Source organism: Condylostylus longicornis, unplaced genomic scaffold, assembly GCF_029603195.1.
Source record: "Condylostylus longicornis isolate FDR11 unplaced genomic scaffold, ASM2960319v2 ptg000055l, whole genome shotgun sequence".
Classification (NCBI taxonomy): Eukaryota; Metazoa; Arthropoda; class Insecta; order Diptera; family Dolichopodidae; genus Condylostylus; species Condylostylus longicornis.
Window position 1 is genome coordinate 6,227,256 of NW_026578024.1, and position 18,454 is coordinate 6,245,709.

Consider the following 18,454-nt stretch of genomic DNA (forward strand, 5'->3'; position numbering starts at 1 on the left):
TTGGTTTTTGTTTTTTCCCATAAGGGAATACAGAATGGTAAATTTTTGATCAGAAACATTATTACATTTCATATACGTGAGGATGTGTGTGAATATTGAGTATAAACATGTCTGGATACATAAATAACAAAATGTATACAATATCTATCATCCATATGTATATAATCGAATTACATAAATTATATAGGTACATGTTAGAATAGCTGGTATGGCTATATGTATAATATGTATAAGATCATGAATTAATTCATGATGTGCCTAAGATAAGTAATAAAAATCATCATCAATATCTTCAAAATTTTTAAGTATATTACTTGTATTCATTTCAATTTTCGGGAATGAGTGTATCCGTATATTAAACCAAAATTTTTTAAATTCTATTATTATTAATGTTAGTGTAGTGAGCTAGAAAATTTTTAATAAATTGGGAAAATTTATTTTAAAAGGAAACATTAACTGAAAATGAAATTAGTTCATTTAATTCTAGTGCTCTCATTCTTGAAAATTTCTGTTTCCTTTGCTGTAATTAGAATCCGTATTTAAGGAAGAGCGGAAGGGACAAATAATATTCAAAATTTCAAAATTTTTATTGAAATTTCAACATTTTTTATTGAAACAAATTTGTGCACAAATTAAAAAATGCTCGTGGAAATGAAACACTGACTGATACCATTGATGTTGAATGAAATAATGAGTTGGGGAAAATTTTATATTCTTCGGTAGCTGAACACCAATTTTTTTTTTTTTTTTTGGTTTTCCTACAGAAAATACTTTAGAGAATTTCGCAAAACAGAGACGATTCAAAAGAAATTAAAGAAAAACTGTTTATAAATTTTTTTTTCCCAAGCAATTTTTATTATATTTGGTTGTTGTTTTTTTTTCGTTTTTATTTTCATATTTAATTTTTTTTTTAAATTCTAATCGAATTCCCAAATTCCCACCCTAATAATTACAAACAAAATTATTTTGATGAGAGTATGTGATGTGTGCTTTGCTCTGCTCTGTTGCTTTTCATTCATACACATGTGATATAAAAGAATAACAAAATGTATAATGTATAACAGAAGAAATTGGTATAGAATAGATTATGGATTATGCTGTTATACAGTCTATATTTGTTATATTACAACTGGCGCCAAAAAAAGAATATTTTTGTTACATTCTTTATCCTTTTTTCTTTCACTTTAATATTATTACATTAAAAGTAAGTTCTTAAAATACATAATATTATTGACTTATAAAAAAAAAAAATATTGTACAAATAAAAAATTTTATATACAGGAAAAGGTATCTGTTTTCATTATACATACACACTTACTTATATTTTATTCCGAATTTAACTGATTTCAGCAGAAAATTCAGTATAGAAGATAGAAAATTTTTGATTTAAAATGATGCTAATTGAAACATTTTGTATATACATTTGATTTATAAATTTAAAATATTCTAAGGTCTTATACTTATATCTGTATACATTAATATGGGTTGTAAATTTGGAAAATTGAAATTTAATGTAGAAAAGTAAACAAAGTTGAAGTATAATGTATTGAAATTTTCAATTGAAAATGTAGATATGTATGTAAAATTCTCTGTTAAATTTAAATGTGAATTTATTATGGATTAAGTTATTATTATTTCAATTTATATTTTTCCAATAAAATTTTATTTACTAAATATAATATAAGAGAAATTTGGAATTTTGATAATATATTAAGTTTCCTGTAGTAATTTTGGACAAAATCGATTACATAATATATGTATTATTATTTTACAAGCTTTGAGTTATATGAAGATAGATTTTTAAGGCAATAACATAATTATTAAAAATAAGGAGAGGTAAACAGAGTTGACTCATATGCATTATATAAATTTTTTGTGTAAATAGTGCCCATGTTACTGTGGATGGTGTGTAGTAGGTTAAATATGAGTATAGTAGCAAAATATTAAAAAATTTTCTGATATTCAAAAATTTTCACTCTTCTGTATAGATTACAACCAAAGCGAACAAACAGTTCGAAAATTTACTATTTTAGCAGTACAAATAGTGTTGTGGTTGGTTGACGTGGTACCGGCAGGTTCACCGCAGCCCAATTAGCACAAATATCCCTTTTTTCTAACACTACCACGCAATCACTAGGCTGGTATTGAGTGTACGATTACAGGTCGCCTAACTAAACCATCTGGTTCACTTGAGGAATCCATCTACGCTAATTTTCTGTCTGTTCTAATGCTTATCTTCGAAATCTCATCCAGTTCCATCACACTTGCTCTGATTCACATGACCAATCTGGCAACGCCCAGATCCGGAGACTCGCAAAGATAGTGGGAAATGGTTCTCTTCTTGTCCTGCGACACATTGTGTTGAAGGGGAATCCCTGCATGACAGCTCAAATAATTATTGAGTTATCGTAATTAATATTGAATATGCTTTCTGATGATAAGATAAAAATTCCGATGATTATGATAAATATTTATAAAACCCTCCTGCGGACATGTCCGAGTCATATGAATATTTAGATTTTATTTTAATACTTAGATTCCAAGGTACAACTTGCATTGCTTCCTTTCTATGACATTAACGTGTCATAAAAAATATTCCTATACTCTTGAACCTCATATGAATTTAATTGCACCCTTATTAAATTATTATTAAGATTATTAAGTATTTATTACCTCATGATCTCCTCATATGACACAAAATAGAACTACATATATAATTGCTTTTTTCTTCACACCGAAAATCTTGTAAAATACTTTGAATTTAAATGAAATATTTACACATATAAGGCACACATTAACCTCATGGGTTTGTTTGATATTTTTCTAGTAAACAATCGAAAATATTAATTAAACACAATAAAATATTCTATATTTTATATCAAAAATTGTAATTCTACTTCACTATTTTAACACACAACTATTATGACCTGCATTACAGCCAAATTTTTTTACCAAGTATTCAAAAATTTCAGCAAAATTTTCAACTTCTATTTGTTTAAACTTCTGCACTATTGAAGCAATTTTGAATTTCAAAAAATTTCACCCAATATAAAATATGATTTCCTATACATAAAAAGGAAAAAAATATCAAAAATTTTTGTGATCATCATTGACATTGAAAGCATAATATCAACTTCCATTTTCAAATTAAATCCGTATATAGCTACGTACGTACGTAGAACATTTTATCAACTTTTTTAACTCAATTAAATAAAAACGTTTTTAATTTTTTCTGATTATACCCGTACGAACGTATGTTCGAAGGGTATACTAAATTTGCCTTACCGTTTGTAACGCTAAGAAATAACGGTGTTAGATATAGACTCAAGTGTATGTTTTTGATCAGCGTCAAATTCTGAGTTGATTTAGCTTTGTCTGTCCGTCCGTCCGTCCGTCCGTCCGTCCGTCCGTCCGTCCGTCCCAACGATAACTCAAAAACTAATTGAGCTAAGTTCACCAAATTTTCACAAATGATTTATTGTAGTAAGTGCCAGAACCCTATTTAAATTGGACATGATCGGGGTACCGGTTCGGGTAGCTGCCATACAACTTCAAAATTTATTTGGCTATATCTCAGAAACTATAAAAGTTGTGGTATTGAAATTTCACACAAACGAATATATTAGTAGGGCCATTATGCCCCATAAAAGTCGTTGAAATTACTTGGCTCCTTCTGGTACCTGCCATACAACTTCAAAAGTTATTTAACTATATCTCAGAAACTATAAAAGCTGTGATATTGAGATTTCACACAAGTGAGTATATTAGTAGGGCCGATGTGCTTGATAAAATTCGCTAAAATTTCTTAGCTCTTTCTCGTAGCTGCCATACAACTTCAATAGTAGTTTAGCACAACTGGAATTTGGAAAAACACATAGTACTGAAATTTTGCATAAATTAATATGGTAATACGGCAACTTAAAGTCATAGTCTGCCACATAGTTAGTTATGGCACATTAGTTATTCGCACATAGGATAACAAATTGGTACGGGTATCACAGAGTTGACAAGGTCAACTCTATTTTTTTCTCGTTTTAAACTATTATTTTCATATTATATACGGAATAGAAACACACATTATGTACAAACATTGCTGCAAAAATATTTTTCATCTATAATTTATTCTTCTATAAAGTTCTAATTAAATAGAGAAAAAAAAAAATTTAAATTCTAGATGAAACACGTTTTCTCCATTTAGATAAAGACCTTTTTCGATATTTTTTCTCTTTTTTTTTTTGAATATTTTCACAAAATAGTAAGAAAACACAAAATTTCCATTAAATTCATTTCAATAGCTCTATCCTTTTTCTTTTATATGCGGTGGTGTACAAATATAATTGTGGCCGAACCGTTCGTATATTTACTTAATTTCAAATAAACCATTGATTCACTATACGTATATAGTCTATATCACTATAATATTGTACAAATTAATAGTTTTTGAACATTGAGTTCATATTAGGTTTGAAATCAAAATATGACATTTCTTTCTCTAATAAACGAAATTTGAATATCAAATATTGAATATAATTTTGAAGAAACTTCAGTTCGTAATACACTTTATAGGTAGCAATTTTATTTTCATATTATAGAGTACATACTTTTATATGATCAATTAAATTATTAAAATATTCAAAGAATGTTTTTTTTGTATTCAAGAATTTTTAAGGCTTCAAAACTTGACCAAAAATTTATCGTAAATATTTTATAAGTAAAAAAATTTTGTTCAAAATATTGAGTAGGTGGATGTATTCAAATGAGAACGTAAAATACATGTGAAAATTTCAATAACTTCAATAAGTGTATGCAAATATGCTCGTCCCTGTTAAAGAATTTTAATTTGAAATTGCATTACTGAAAAGTAAAAAATAAAAACGAAATTTAAAAAAGTAAAAAACTAAAATTCAAAATTGATTTTCTAAAAGTTTAAGTAAAAAGTTTGCAATTTCTATTTGAGAACGTGAGTATATGATGACCAACTTATTAATAAACAAACTTTGCAAAAAAAAAGTTCAATATTTGATTTTCTCTTTTTCTGTCATTTCCTTTGAGAGAATAAGTGCATTTACCAACCAACAGGAAAGCTTTTTAATATAAGTTTACCTCAATTTTACTCTGCACATTTAATTTACAGTAATCATTATATTATAAGCTCTCAATTAAACAGTACCTGTTACTTGGATAACAGTGTTATTTTAATTTTGATTAATAATTTGAAAAATATTATTAAATAGAGAGAAAACTATAATAGGTGTTCAATTATATTACAATAACATTGTTATATTAAATGTCCACCGTTTTTTGAAATTTTTGGTTCAAAATTTGAGTAAGTGAGAACAACATTTAATGAAGAGATGCTGCAATTAGAGCTTTGACATAAAGTTTTGTTGTAATTTCTTTTCATCGCAGCATTAAACTCTTTTAATTCCTCAAGAATTTTTTTAAAAAATTAAAGTGTTGTTAAATTTATTGTAAGTTTCTTTCAATTCCCCAAATTCCATTTGTTTAATCAGAGAGCGTAATGACTTGTACAAAATTCTGTATGAAATATTAAGCCTGCTTTTCAATTATTCCAAATATTTTTAATATTAAATATAAATTTAAATAATCAATTTTTTAAAATAACAAAAATTATTAAAGAATTCGAATTATCATAGGCATATTATAATATTTTTAAAGCTTTAAGAATATCAAAAACAAAAAAAAAAATCTGTAACTTAAAATCATTATTTTAATGAAAATCTATACCAAGCTCTTTACATATTTTTCATTCATAATCCTCTTAAAGACATCACATTTTTATAAATAAATAAAATATAACCTTGTACCATAGCTCGAGTATATAAAAGTAATATCCTTTCATATATTCCTCTATTATTCAACATAATACTACTTAAGTATATACATACATACATACATGTATACTTTTTATAATAATAGTATAACAAACTGACTATCGATTAAATACATGTGCGGTATAATATGTTAATATGTATTATATAATATCACACATGTATATATGAGTGGAATATAAGTAATATACGTGTGTATATAGAAAATGTAGGTTCTGATTTCTTTTGAATTTTATATTTTTGTTAATCATTAAATATGTCCTTATACTGTTGTGTTGGTTTTCTTTTTCTTGATCCTTGTGGTTTGACTTAAATATAAAAATGAATTCCCATAAACATTAATTCTTCTCAGTGGATTATCAAAGCTACCATATTTATTTTCCTTTTTAATTTTTTCTTTTTTTTTTTTTGGTTTTATTATTATTTTGTTGTGTTTGCTATTATAATATATGTTTGGTTACATAAATATTATTCTATATGTATGACATACATATAATATGAACAATATTATTATTGGTTTTCTTTTTTTGTTACTCTTAAGTTCAGATTTATTTATCTTTGATTACACAAGTAGTACATAACATTCACATACATACATAAAATATATAATTTTCATTTTTATTTTTTTGTTGTAAACAGTAATTCTCATCACCGTTAATATTTAATATTGTCTTATATAACATAAGTTAATTCATTTCATTATGCGTATGTTTGTTTGTACATGCATATAACACTTATAATGTATATAAGTGTATGTATATATAAAAATGTCATTGCCACAATATATAAAAATGATAAAATAAAATTATAAAAATGTCCTCCTTTTTCACTCATATACGTACCCACCTCATCTTGTATAATAATAAAATCATTATAAATAAGAAAAATGTATAACAATAGTAATATTTTTATTTTTTGTTTTTCTTTGTTTTATTTTGATTTTGATCCTGTTGTGTTGTTTATGATTTATTATCACCTCATAAGATCTTTAATGCTATATAAATCTGTCCCTAAATAGATCTAATTTTTTTGTTTTTATTTAACTATACATAACTACCCTATAGAGCTATAAAATGGGATAATATTTTTAGCTATATGGCATGAATGTATAACTAAAATGTTAGGCTCTGTTTAATGTTTTGCCTCCTAGCATTATTATATTTTTACTTTGTATTTTTAGACTAAACGATAGTAATAAAATATAGTAAATCCTAACTAGAATATATTGAAATTAATGTCTTAAAAATCTAAAAAATCAAATACATAATTCTGCTCATCCTATATATATGATTTGTTTTAATTACAGTATATTGTTTAGCGTATCAATGCTTATACTATTTCAGTTATAAGGTTGAAGAAAGTGTCGCAAGAAGAAATATTTGTCTGTGATAAAAAATTAATGAAAACGGTGATGGGACAATTCCAAATTTAATGTGATGGTTCTAAAAGAAATTTTAAAATTTATTTTATATACAGAATTAAATATTGTGAATAAAACGTTATAAGACTCTGGCTTATATCAAATATACCACAATAAACTAGCGTATAATACCACCAAAAATACGACCTTTTCGAAACAATCCTTAGAAGATTTGCTGAATCAAAGTATCGCTTAAAATAATATGAGGTTTATGATTTGTTACTTATTTAAAACGAAAATTTTTGTGATCGCGGAGTGTGTAATATCTTTTTGATATCCCGATTGGATTGGCACGATTTAGATTTATTGTAAATAAAAATGTGTTTTAAAAGAATTTCAATTGTACTATCCAGCCTTCTTAATTATGTTTTACTCTTACATATATTGTAATTAAAGGACTGAATCCCTCCAAGTGTCATTTAAATATTTCCTGTTCATTTTGTACAATTCATTTTTGAATTTTATTCAATAGTATATATAAGGAAATCTTTATCTTAATAAATAAAGGAAAAGATTTTTTTTTCAAATAAATTTTTGAAAACATTGAATTTTCAGTTTTTAAATAAACTGTTCACGTGTATTAAGAACGCATCCTCCCAACTGTGTTTATTTTGGGCCATTCGTTTAAATTACGTAAACTCACTATAGTAATAATAATGTTATATATATGTGTGTGCACTGCTAAAATAGAAATTTTTTTTAACTAAAAATTTTATATTTTTTTAATTCCTTTTTTTCAGGTTTCTTGGTACCAAAATTCATTTCCGTTACAACCAACAGATAGGAGGTCCATGTCATCAAGAGGAAATCGACATACATTAAATATACGACATGTCCAACAGGATGACTTCGGTAACTACAGGTAATAATTTTCATTATATTTTTTTTATATTTTTTTTTTCCTTTTGCCTTCGTATTTATAGTTCAGATCCTAAATCTTATCCAAATATAAATATATAATATGTACACGCATAAAAAAACAACTATCTACCTATTATATTTACATATAAGGACTTATTTACTTTTAACCTATATTGTATAATGTCAGTTTTTGTATAGATTTATCTATGTACAAATAGTATGATTTTTAATTGTGTTGAATGTTGTGTCCTTAAAATAAAGGTAATAAATTAATTTTTGGTTTTTGCATACCAGGTATCTATGTATGAATAGGTCCATATTACCTATGTATCTTATGTGTGTGGAGCTTACAATATCTACATCTATACCGTCATAATTTTTTTTTTATTCTAGGGTCACAGAAAAAAAAGAACGAAATCTATAATAAAAAATTTCTTTTGAAAAAAAAAATAAAATTCTTGTCAGGGATGAATGTTAAAATTTAATATCAAAGATAACAAGACGGAGAAATTTTTCTAATTTCGAAAGCAATTGTCACATTTTCGAGATTTATTAAAAAATTTTATATCAAGTCGGTTTAAAACAAAATTGAGTAATTGTAAATGGTTTAGTAAATACCTAAACCTACTAGTACAGCTTGAGTACTCCGTAATTTAATACGAAAGTGCCTAAGTATAGTTTGATGATTTGTAATAACACTATTAGAAATTCGAATTTTCAATTGCTTAAACTAAATTACATGAAAATTTAATAGGAATTATTGGTAATCAAGTCAAAGGTTTCAGCTTAATTTTATTTTAAATGTGTTATTTTGATTTGTTTCTTGAAACCTGAATGCTTATTCAATTTATTTTAAAATATTTTGCTTTTTACAGTAATTAATGAGTTGAAATTGATAATGACAGATACAATTAGGGTTAAAGCTTCTGTTTTGATTTGAAACATATTCGAGAATTTGGGACGCATTCGAAAATTTGGAATTCAATATCTAAGTTTCAAAGTTTTCTTCACACTTTGTCAACAGCAATATCTTTTGTTCCTTAGAAAAAACGTTCCTCTGCTCTTTCAATTACAATTTTATATTCTCTTCTTGTATGCGTACTTGATATTATGAAAACATCATCCATCCCTGTTACCGACAGAGAAAGAGAGAGAGTGAGAGTGAGAAATGGAATTAGTTTGTGTGATACAGTGATTATTCACTTATATCATCAAGGATATAAATTTAATACTGTTATAAAACTATGGATACGTGCACTATATAAAAGATATACAATATGTATATAATGTATATACGTTCTGATTTATGTACTCTTGTGAAAAAAACATAGAGATTCAGTAAAACTAATATTATGTAAAAAGGAGAACCTAAGTTCCTTCCATTTTTTTTTTCTCTTTTGATTATACCAAAAAGGTAGTTATTTTGATGAGAAAAAAAAAAGTTACTTTCTTGTTTTTGATGTTTTTGAATGAATTTTGATAACAAACTTTTTTCTATACTTTTGCAGTTGATGGGTAAGTGATTGGTTTTAATAATAATATGAAGTCATCGATTTAGGATTTTTTTTTTTTTGATGAACAAACAAAAAAGATAAATTTGCAATTTTTTTTTTTGCTTTTTTTTGAAGATTTTTCATTAAAATTAAATTTTTTGTGTAAAATCCAACCACAATTTTAATAGCCTATGCAAAGAAATATGGCAATTTTTAACAATTTGAAGCTCACATAGATTTTATAGCTAAAAAAATAGAAGCAAATTGAGAAAATTGAACAAATTTTTTGATTTAGTTTTTATGAAAGGATCAATTATGAATTAATTTGGTTTGCACAGATACAAAATAAAATTATATCTGCACATTCTGGCCATTATTCTCAATAAATTTCGTTCATTTGTTTAGAAGAGGTAAAAATCAATTTTAATTACAAAATATTAGAATTTCTGAAATATGATTGTATATGAAGATCGTTTAGGCTATGTATATGAACATAATATATATGTGTGTAGATCAGTTAAATGTTGATATCAATTTATTTCGCAGGAATTTTACTCCATTTCCCGATAAATTTCGTTTTATTTTATTTTCTTTGTATGCATCGAAGATTCTGCCATTTAGTAACAATCACTGGCGGTTATGATGAATAAATGAGTGAAGTTGCTTAAATACTGCGGCTTTCCTTGCATAAAATTTTCAGAATTAATGAAAAACAAACTACAATCAGTAATCATGAATTTAATAATACTAATCCCATAAACTAAATCTTATTTTACCGCAAAATACCCTTTATAAAGAATTTTTTTGAAAAGTATTTAGAAACGCTTAACTTTTCCATTTTTATAATGTTTATTGTATAAATAGCTTTTGTTTTTTCTCTCTTATAACTTTCATAAAAATTTATAAAAACAAAGTATTTACTCTTTTACCTCAAAACAATTAATCATCATTAATAATTTTGAAAATGACCCTTGTCTTTTGAGAAAATAGAATGCAGAATACAAAAATAGCGAACAATATGAAATAAAAATGGTAACCAAAAGATACATAAATGGTAACATAAAGATATCCAAAAACTAAATGTGAAATTTACCAAAATAACTTACAGAAATAAAAATTTTATTCACTAAAAATACAACATTTTATTATTTTTTATTGTTGTTTTTTTTTGCTATTATTCCGCCTGTTCGGGTTATCCTTTTCCTTATATAAAATTTTATTTTGTTTACTTTTCTGTTTTAGAAGGTTTTGTTTTTATATTTATGCCATTTTCTTGCCTTTTTTTCTTTATAGTTGTGTTGCTGATAATACACTTGGCAGATCTCGTAAATATATGGAATTATCTGGTCGTCCTGGTGCTGCAGAATTTCATTCACCAAAATGGGGTCGATCTCCAGATAGTTATAATTTAACCTGGAAAGTTGACAGCTATCCACCACTAGAAGAAGTTCGTTTACTTTACAGGAGACTTTTGGTAAGATTTATTGACTTTTTTACTACGAAAATTTTGTTTTTTTTTTGTTTATTTTTGCGTTAGTTTTTGTTTTAATCCCTACGTTCTTGTCAAATGCAGAAGAAGAAATAACACGAAAATTATTTATATACAGAAATCTTCAGAAATATTACAAGATTTCTAGAGGGTAGAAAAACAACTATAGACGATATAAAAATATTTCCTAATATACAAGAAACAACTTATGTATAAGGAAAACCAAAGTAGAAAAGGAAATTGCAGGAAATTAAGACATTTTTATATAAGTAATATGAGATGAAGGTAAAACAACGATGACCTTTTGAATATTAGATTTCTTTAACTTACTGTGGCTACAATTACCATTATAAATGAATTGATTTTTATTTATTTTTTCGTTATTGCTGTAACAATAGTCAAGCAATTTGAATTTCAAGTAAAATTTGGAAGATTTTGTAAAAGTTTTCTATTAAGGTTTAACTTTTACGATAAAGTTTAATTTGAAGTTTAACAATATCTGTGAAATTGTTTGAAAACAGCATGTACAATATAAATGAATACTTTACAAGTTTGCCAAATATTGTCATTTTCCTACATAATCAATTATGTTAGAAGAATTGAGAAAGAATGACAATAATTAAAAATATATTGGATGTTTTATTAAGCACAAGATTATAGAAGTCCAAATTATATGACTTTTATAAATGTATTTCAATAATTAGAATCTTTATCCCTGGTCTATTTATAGTGTACGGCGATAATTGTTAGGACAACAATGAATTATTTTAAATTACTTTTATTTGTTAATATGGGAAATTAAAATATAGGTTACTGTAGGCAATACAAAAAAGATTGTCCCTAAAATTATGCAATATTGAATAGAATTAATTTTTTTATGGAATATTATCCAATAGCAAATTAGACTATTGAAAGAGGTTCTCAATGCAAATGGTTTTAAAGGGTGGTTAGCAGGAATAGAATTAAGAAAATTTAATGCATTTTAGAAATATTGAAAATACAAAATTTTTGGTCATCTAGAAGCTTTAATTTCATTTTTTTTGCAGTTTTCTTATATTTTTTGCTCCCTTTTTCATAAATTCTATGATTTCTGAAAAATTCAAAATCAAAATTAGAATTATGCAAAAAATTTCAAAATTCAAATTCAAATGCATTTTATTGTCTACAAGCTGTTTATAACGAGTGTAAAACTTTTAAAAGTTTAAGCTCTTTTAACTTTTTCATGGTAATGTTAAGTTTTTTATTGCAATTATATGCGATAATAATCAAATGTGTAAGTTTATGTAAATGCTATAGATTCAAATGTAAAAATTTACTTCTGCAAAAAGAAAAGAATCGTTAATGTTTACAATAATTCATAGCACACGTAAAAAATTCAAATTACTTTTTCATTCAAAGGCAAATACAAAAACTACATTCTTTTATTTTAATTTCAAATATTTATAGATCTTAAAACAAATGGATTGCCATCTTGTGATAAACAAATAAATACAGAATTTTTCTGTAGACATGGCAGTAAAGTATTGGAAAAAGAAACAATTCTTGCAAGAGTATTTAATTCATAGGTTCCATTGCAATTCATGGTTTTTTCATGCAATACTTTATTCTTAATGATGCAATTGTTAAACTGAACTGTAAAAATTTAAATAAAGATAATTAACGCAAAAATTAACCGGGGGGATATAACCACCAATATGTAAGACAACTAACAGTGAAATTAATCAGTATTCAAATTTTATTGCCAAGTTATAGGCAATGTACAGCTTAGTCTAATTCAATTCCTAACAAATATAATTTTTAGGCAAAATCTGATTATCAAAATTAAGAAAGTAATGATTTTTGTAATTCCAATTTAGAAATTTTAGAATTTCCTTTTACCTCTTTGCGAATCTGGTGTTGTTCATGATTTCATTGAGCTCATTTAAATGATTCCGTTTTCGTCAGTTAAAATTCTTCCATATTTGGTGCCTATAACCTGGCTCATAAGTACGAATTCTAAATAATTTGAATTTAACAACATTAACAGCCATGTAACACACTTGTCGAGCACTTCTTTTCACTTCTTTATTATTATAAATAAAAAATAATGTTCATATTATTCCTGTACGTGTATAATATAGGGGTTTTGAATGCACATATGTTGCATTATTTATTAAATACACATTCAATATTTATATTTTCTTTTATTATCCTTTTATATAGTTATTCCTTGTTATTTATAGATAAAAGATTGAATGATTTTATGAATTGTTTTCTTTTTTTTCATTCTTTTATTGTACTCAAATAATGCTCTTTGAAGATCCAGATGTATAGAAGAGCCCCATATGAAATATTAAAAAAAAAATTATAAAATCCAAACTTTAACCAAGATTTTTTTTTGTTTTTTTTTTTTTCTTAAATAAATAACGTCACTTTTAAGTAAAATATCTAGTGTATGAGTATGAGGTAAATAAAAAAAAGGATATTTGTTTTTTCATTCATTTTGATATCTTTACGAAAAAATCTTCTTTATTTAGAAAAATTTAAAAGTTGCACTTTTAAAAACTTTAAAAAGTTTTTTTTCCTCTTTATTTATCCTTGTTTTTTTCTATTCATTTTTTTTATAACAGTTACTATATTTTTTTAATAGTCTTAGCTGCGGCATTTATTTACTCGTACTCACTATAAACTCGTATTATAAAATGTTATAAAATTCTTTATAAAACAAAAATCTTAAAGAAATTTCTTTTGATGTCGTTAAGCCCAATGATTTCTTTAGAGGCATATATGATACAGAGTGTGTCTTTAAAAATCAATTACTGCTACGCGTACTCACGCTATGTGTAAAAGTTAGACCGTATGGAAATTGTGTAAGGCCAATGTGTAAATGTTGTAAAACATTCATAATTTGCAAGAATCAAGAATTAAATGCAGTAAAATCTTGTCACTATTTTAGACCCTAAACTCAAATACTAGTAAAAGAACGGGCTTCTAAAGAACAGGTGCAGATTTGAAATGCACTTACAAAACCAGTTTTTGAAAATAAATTTTTAAATTGCAATTATTTTGAACCAAAATCCTTCTTCTTTTACGGAAAAATTTTTCATATTGAATTTTTGTTACATAACACATTCTTCAGTATTGTATGACTTGCTTAATGCAATTTTCGTATAAACTCCTGTTAGGCACGTTTTTCATGCTTACACCTTGTATTTATGTGCTTTATTCTGTATTTGTATAAAATTGTTGGAATAATATTTTGTTAACGAAAGAAAACCATAATTAAATATTTACTCAAAAATTCATATGTACATACGTATGTGTATTTACCTGAGGTATTTTTTTTGATTAGGCTCTTATTTGATTGAAACCGTTTTATTTAACAAAAGCAAAAACAAACCTGTTTTTCTCTTCATATTTAAAATGATGCGGTATTCCAATTACCTCTTTTCTTTTAGTACACAAACTTATTTCAGTCTGTCGTTTCTTAAGTTAATACACATTTATGTCTTTTCGAAACCATGTATGCATACATTGTGTGTGTATATAGATTTAAGGATAAATATTAAAATGATCTGATTTTAAATTAAACATAATAAAGGATCTCGTTTGATTTAATCTCAATAAATTATTTTTTTTTTAAATAATTCCCTCAGAAAATGATCTAATTTTTATATAATAAATTACTAGAATAAATAATATTTCATTACGGTAATTTACATTATGATTCAATAATAAAATTCAAACATCTAATATACTCAGACAAAGTAAAACAAAAGTCGTTTAGAACAACAGAATTATAAAAAATCCTTAAATATGCTCTAATTTTGGAATTAAAATGAGAGCATATTTAGTAGCCCAATTAAAGCTCATTTTTAAAAATTGAAAAATTTAAGAAGTGAAGAATGTGTGTCTTTTTCTAATTTAGTATTTAAATGCGTTGTCTCTTTAATATTATTAATTTTCTTCAATTAATCCTCTCTAACATTATTTCTCAAATAATTATTAATTATTATTTTTCTTTTATTTTCATAGATGAATGAAACATTCCAACAACCAGGAAGATGGCATGATGTTATTTTAAGACCAGAACATCGTTCAAGTGCTGAACCATTAACACATATAATGTCATATACAATAAGAAATTTACATCCGGGTTCAGTTTATGAAGCAATTGTTCAAGCTAAAAATCGATATGGTTGGAATGAGGTAAAATTATATTACAAAATTTACTTAATTTCTGTAACTAAAAAAATTCATACTAAAAGCAATGGGATTGAAATAATTCCAAAAAAAATATTCATTTTATAAAATTATCTATTTTCTACGAAAAATTTGAACAAAACTTTCAATTCCTTGAATGGAAATAATAATATTTCTGATGAAGTTACATACATATACACTTGCATATATTTTATAAACACACAATATTTTATTCAATCGAAATTCAAAAGAAATAAACGAACCTTCATTCACATTCATAACATCCTTATTTGCCAAAAGGAAATCAAAATTATGAATTTTTCAAAAATAAAATTTTCCTCTTATATATATGATGTACATATATAGCTAGTTTTTTAATTAATTATAAATCAACTTTAATAACTAGATTTTTCCATTTAATTTTATTATCTACATTCATTCAAGTATCCATAAACACTAATACAAATGTATCATAAATATACACAAAAATAAGGTCTATTTTACTTTCAAAAAAATTTTTATTTCCTCATAATTTTATTTCTCTTTTCTCATTTTCATTTCACATTATCTCTTCAACAGGTCAGTGATATTTTTCAATTTGTTTTGGCACGCGATTATCATGCCGATGATACAATGGTTGTTGCCAGTTCAACGTCACGTGGCAGTGGTTCTGAAACTTTACATATTCTCAATAGAACGAAAACAATTGACAGTCTTTTAATAATTTTATTAATTAGTTTTACATTATGTTTAAGATTTATTAAAATTCGTGATTTTTATGTTGGATAATTTTTCTTATAATTTAATTACTATATATATATAATACATTATATTAAATTTAAATAATTAAAATATTTATAATAATTAATACACATAAAAATTCTATACATATACGTATATATGTCCCTATATATAATATATATATATATATATACATATATAAATTAATTATAATATGTATTGATATTTTTTAATTAATTTAAAAAATTAAGTTTAAAAATAAAAAGGCGAAGCGAATAGAGACAGATTGAGAGAAACTGAGAGAGAATATGTAAGAAGAAAATTTCAAATTAGTTTTGAAAAAATTACACTGTAAATCCCAAAAACTTGAGGAAAAGTTAAAAAAAAAAAATTAATTATAAAAAATTAAGAATAAATTAAAATATTTTCTCTTTAGTTATGTACAATTATTAATATTTTTTTATTATATAAAATAAATTAAGAATTTAAAAAAATATTGTAATTTATTTTTATGTATTTTTTAGAAAATCTAACCAAAAAGAAAAAAAACACAAAAAAGTAAAAAAACGACAAAAAATTAACTTTAAAAAAAAAAAAAATTTGGAAAGAAAAAAAATTTAAACCAACACTCTTTTTTATAAATAAAGAAAACCCAAAAAAAGAAAAAATTAAAAAAAAATTTTACAAAAAAAAAAAATATTATACAAAAGATAAATTTAAATTAAAAATTAGGTTAAATGAAATTTAAATTAAAAATATTTAGAATAAACAAATTTCTTGAAGGATATTAAAATAACAAAACAATGAAAACAAAAAAAACATAAAAAAATTACGAAGAAAATTGTCTAGTTTAAAAAAAAAAAAGAATAAATCAAAAGTAAAACAAAAGTCGGAGAATTTAATTTACTTTGTAAATTTACCAACTGAGTGAATCTATAAGAAAATGAGTGTCTTCTCTTGAGTCAAACGTAAATGAACTTAAGTACGGGTGAATGAAATCCAAACAAAATTAAAATTCTGGTGAAGTTCGAGATTACGATTTAAGCACAACATTCTGTGTGAGTCCAAATTAAATAATTTGCTTTTACATCTTTTAAAAAATTTAAATCAACACCATTTATTGGAATACAGTAGCAATAATAAGAATTCGAATTGTTATCATTACCAAAAATTATTACAACAATAATAATTAAAAGTGTCATGGATCAAAGTCAAATATAATAAAAATTAACCTAATTTTACAGCAAATTATTTCGGTAATTTTAAAATTCACACGGCTTTAAGAAAAAAAGGCGTGTTATATTATGCATTTACATTCTACTGCCAAAAATTAGATTCTAATAAAAATTATAAGTAACGAAAGTAATCATGACATTGTTCGCCATTAAATTGAATCTCTCTAAAATATATAATGTCACTTGAATCATTGTTTTTTGTCAAAAACATTACGTGATTTCAAATGAATTTCAAGAAGTCATCTTTGAAAACTCTTTTCGACTTGGAGAATATATTAAGTTCAGAGCCATAATTTCAAAAATTTCATTCAAATCAATTAATTTTTATTAAAATTATTTATTGTAGTTTGTTTCACAATTCTACGAAATTCCGAAATCTTGAATTGATTTAATTCCGGTCCACATGCAACAAATTTATTAACCACTCAACTCATTAACAGTAAAAGTAAAATTTTTCTAATTTTCACTCCAAAAAACAGAGAGCACGAAAACAATATTCTTCTCTTAGAAAAAGTGTGTTATAAAAAAAATTTTTACGCACTTGAACGAGTAATTAAAGGAATGAACTAAATTTGAAAATCTAGCTTCCAATATTTATACCGTTAGTAATAGATTTTCGTTAAAATTTAATTCATTTCACATTCTTCGTCGTGTCATTGAATTGAAAACATTATTTGAAACACTCATATTTAATATCCACTTTCACTAGATTTACAAAGTTGTGTAGCGAATTGTTAAATTTACAATCAAATTAAATAAAATCCAAACTCTTTGAAAACAAAAAATTTCAAGCATTAAAACGATATTGTATTATAAAAACAAAAAAAAAAAAAATATAATTTATTAAGTGAAATTAATTATAAAGTAAAATTAAAAAATATTTTTTTTTTTTTGAAAATAAATGGATAATTATAGAGATAGTAGAGAATAAGAAAAATCGAAAAAAAAAAATAAAAAAAAAAAATTAACAATTAAATAATTATGTTGTTAAATTGTAAATTATAAAATTAAAATCATGAAATAGCAATAGTTTTAAATATAATAAAAATTATGTAGGTATTTAGTTTAAAAAAAAAAATAATTTTCGAAGTCAAGTAGGTTTAAAAGCATTTTCTTATTTAAATTTTCATAAAAATTTTCATTAGAAATTTCGTTGAAGCAATTTTTAAAATTTCACCAAT

At 24.5% G+C, this 18,454-nt stretch overlaps 1 protein-coding gene across 1 annotated transcript in view; it reads left to right on the forward strand.

Moving 5' to 3' along the window:
* The window catches only part of LOC129611803 (opioid-binding protein/cell adhesion molecule homolog), a 59,833-nt gene extending 41,693 nt beyond the window's left edge, over window positions 1-18,140 (forward strand). Inside the window, exons 6-9 of the mRNA XM_055525151.1 lie at window positions 8,013-8,134; window positions 10,920-11,100; window positions 15,130-15,303; window positions 15,877-18,140. Of these exons, the coding sequence (XP_055381126.1) occupies window positions 8,013-8,134; window positions 10,920-11,100; window positions 15,130-15,303; window positions 15,877-16,086 (687 nt within the window). The 3' untranslated portion in view covers window positions 16,087-18,140. The remainder of the gene's footprint in view (window positions 1-8,012; window positions 8,135-10,919; window positions 11,101-15,129; window positions 15,304-15,876) is intronic.
* The last annotated feature ends 314 nt before the right edge of the window (window positions 18,141-18,454 follow it).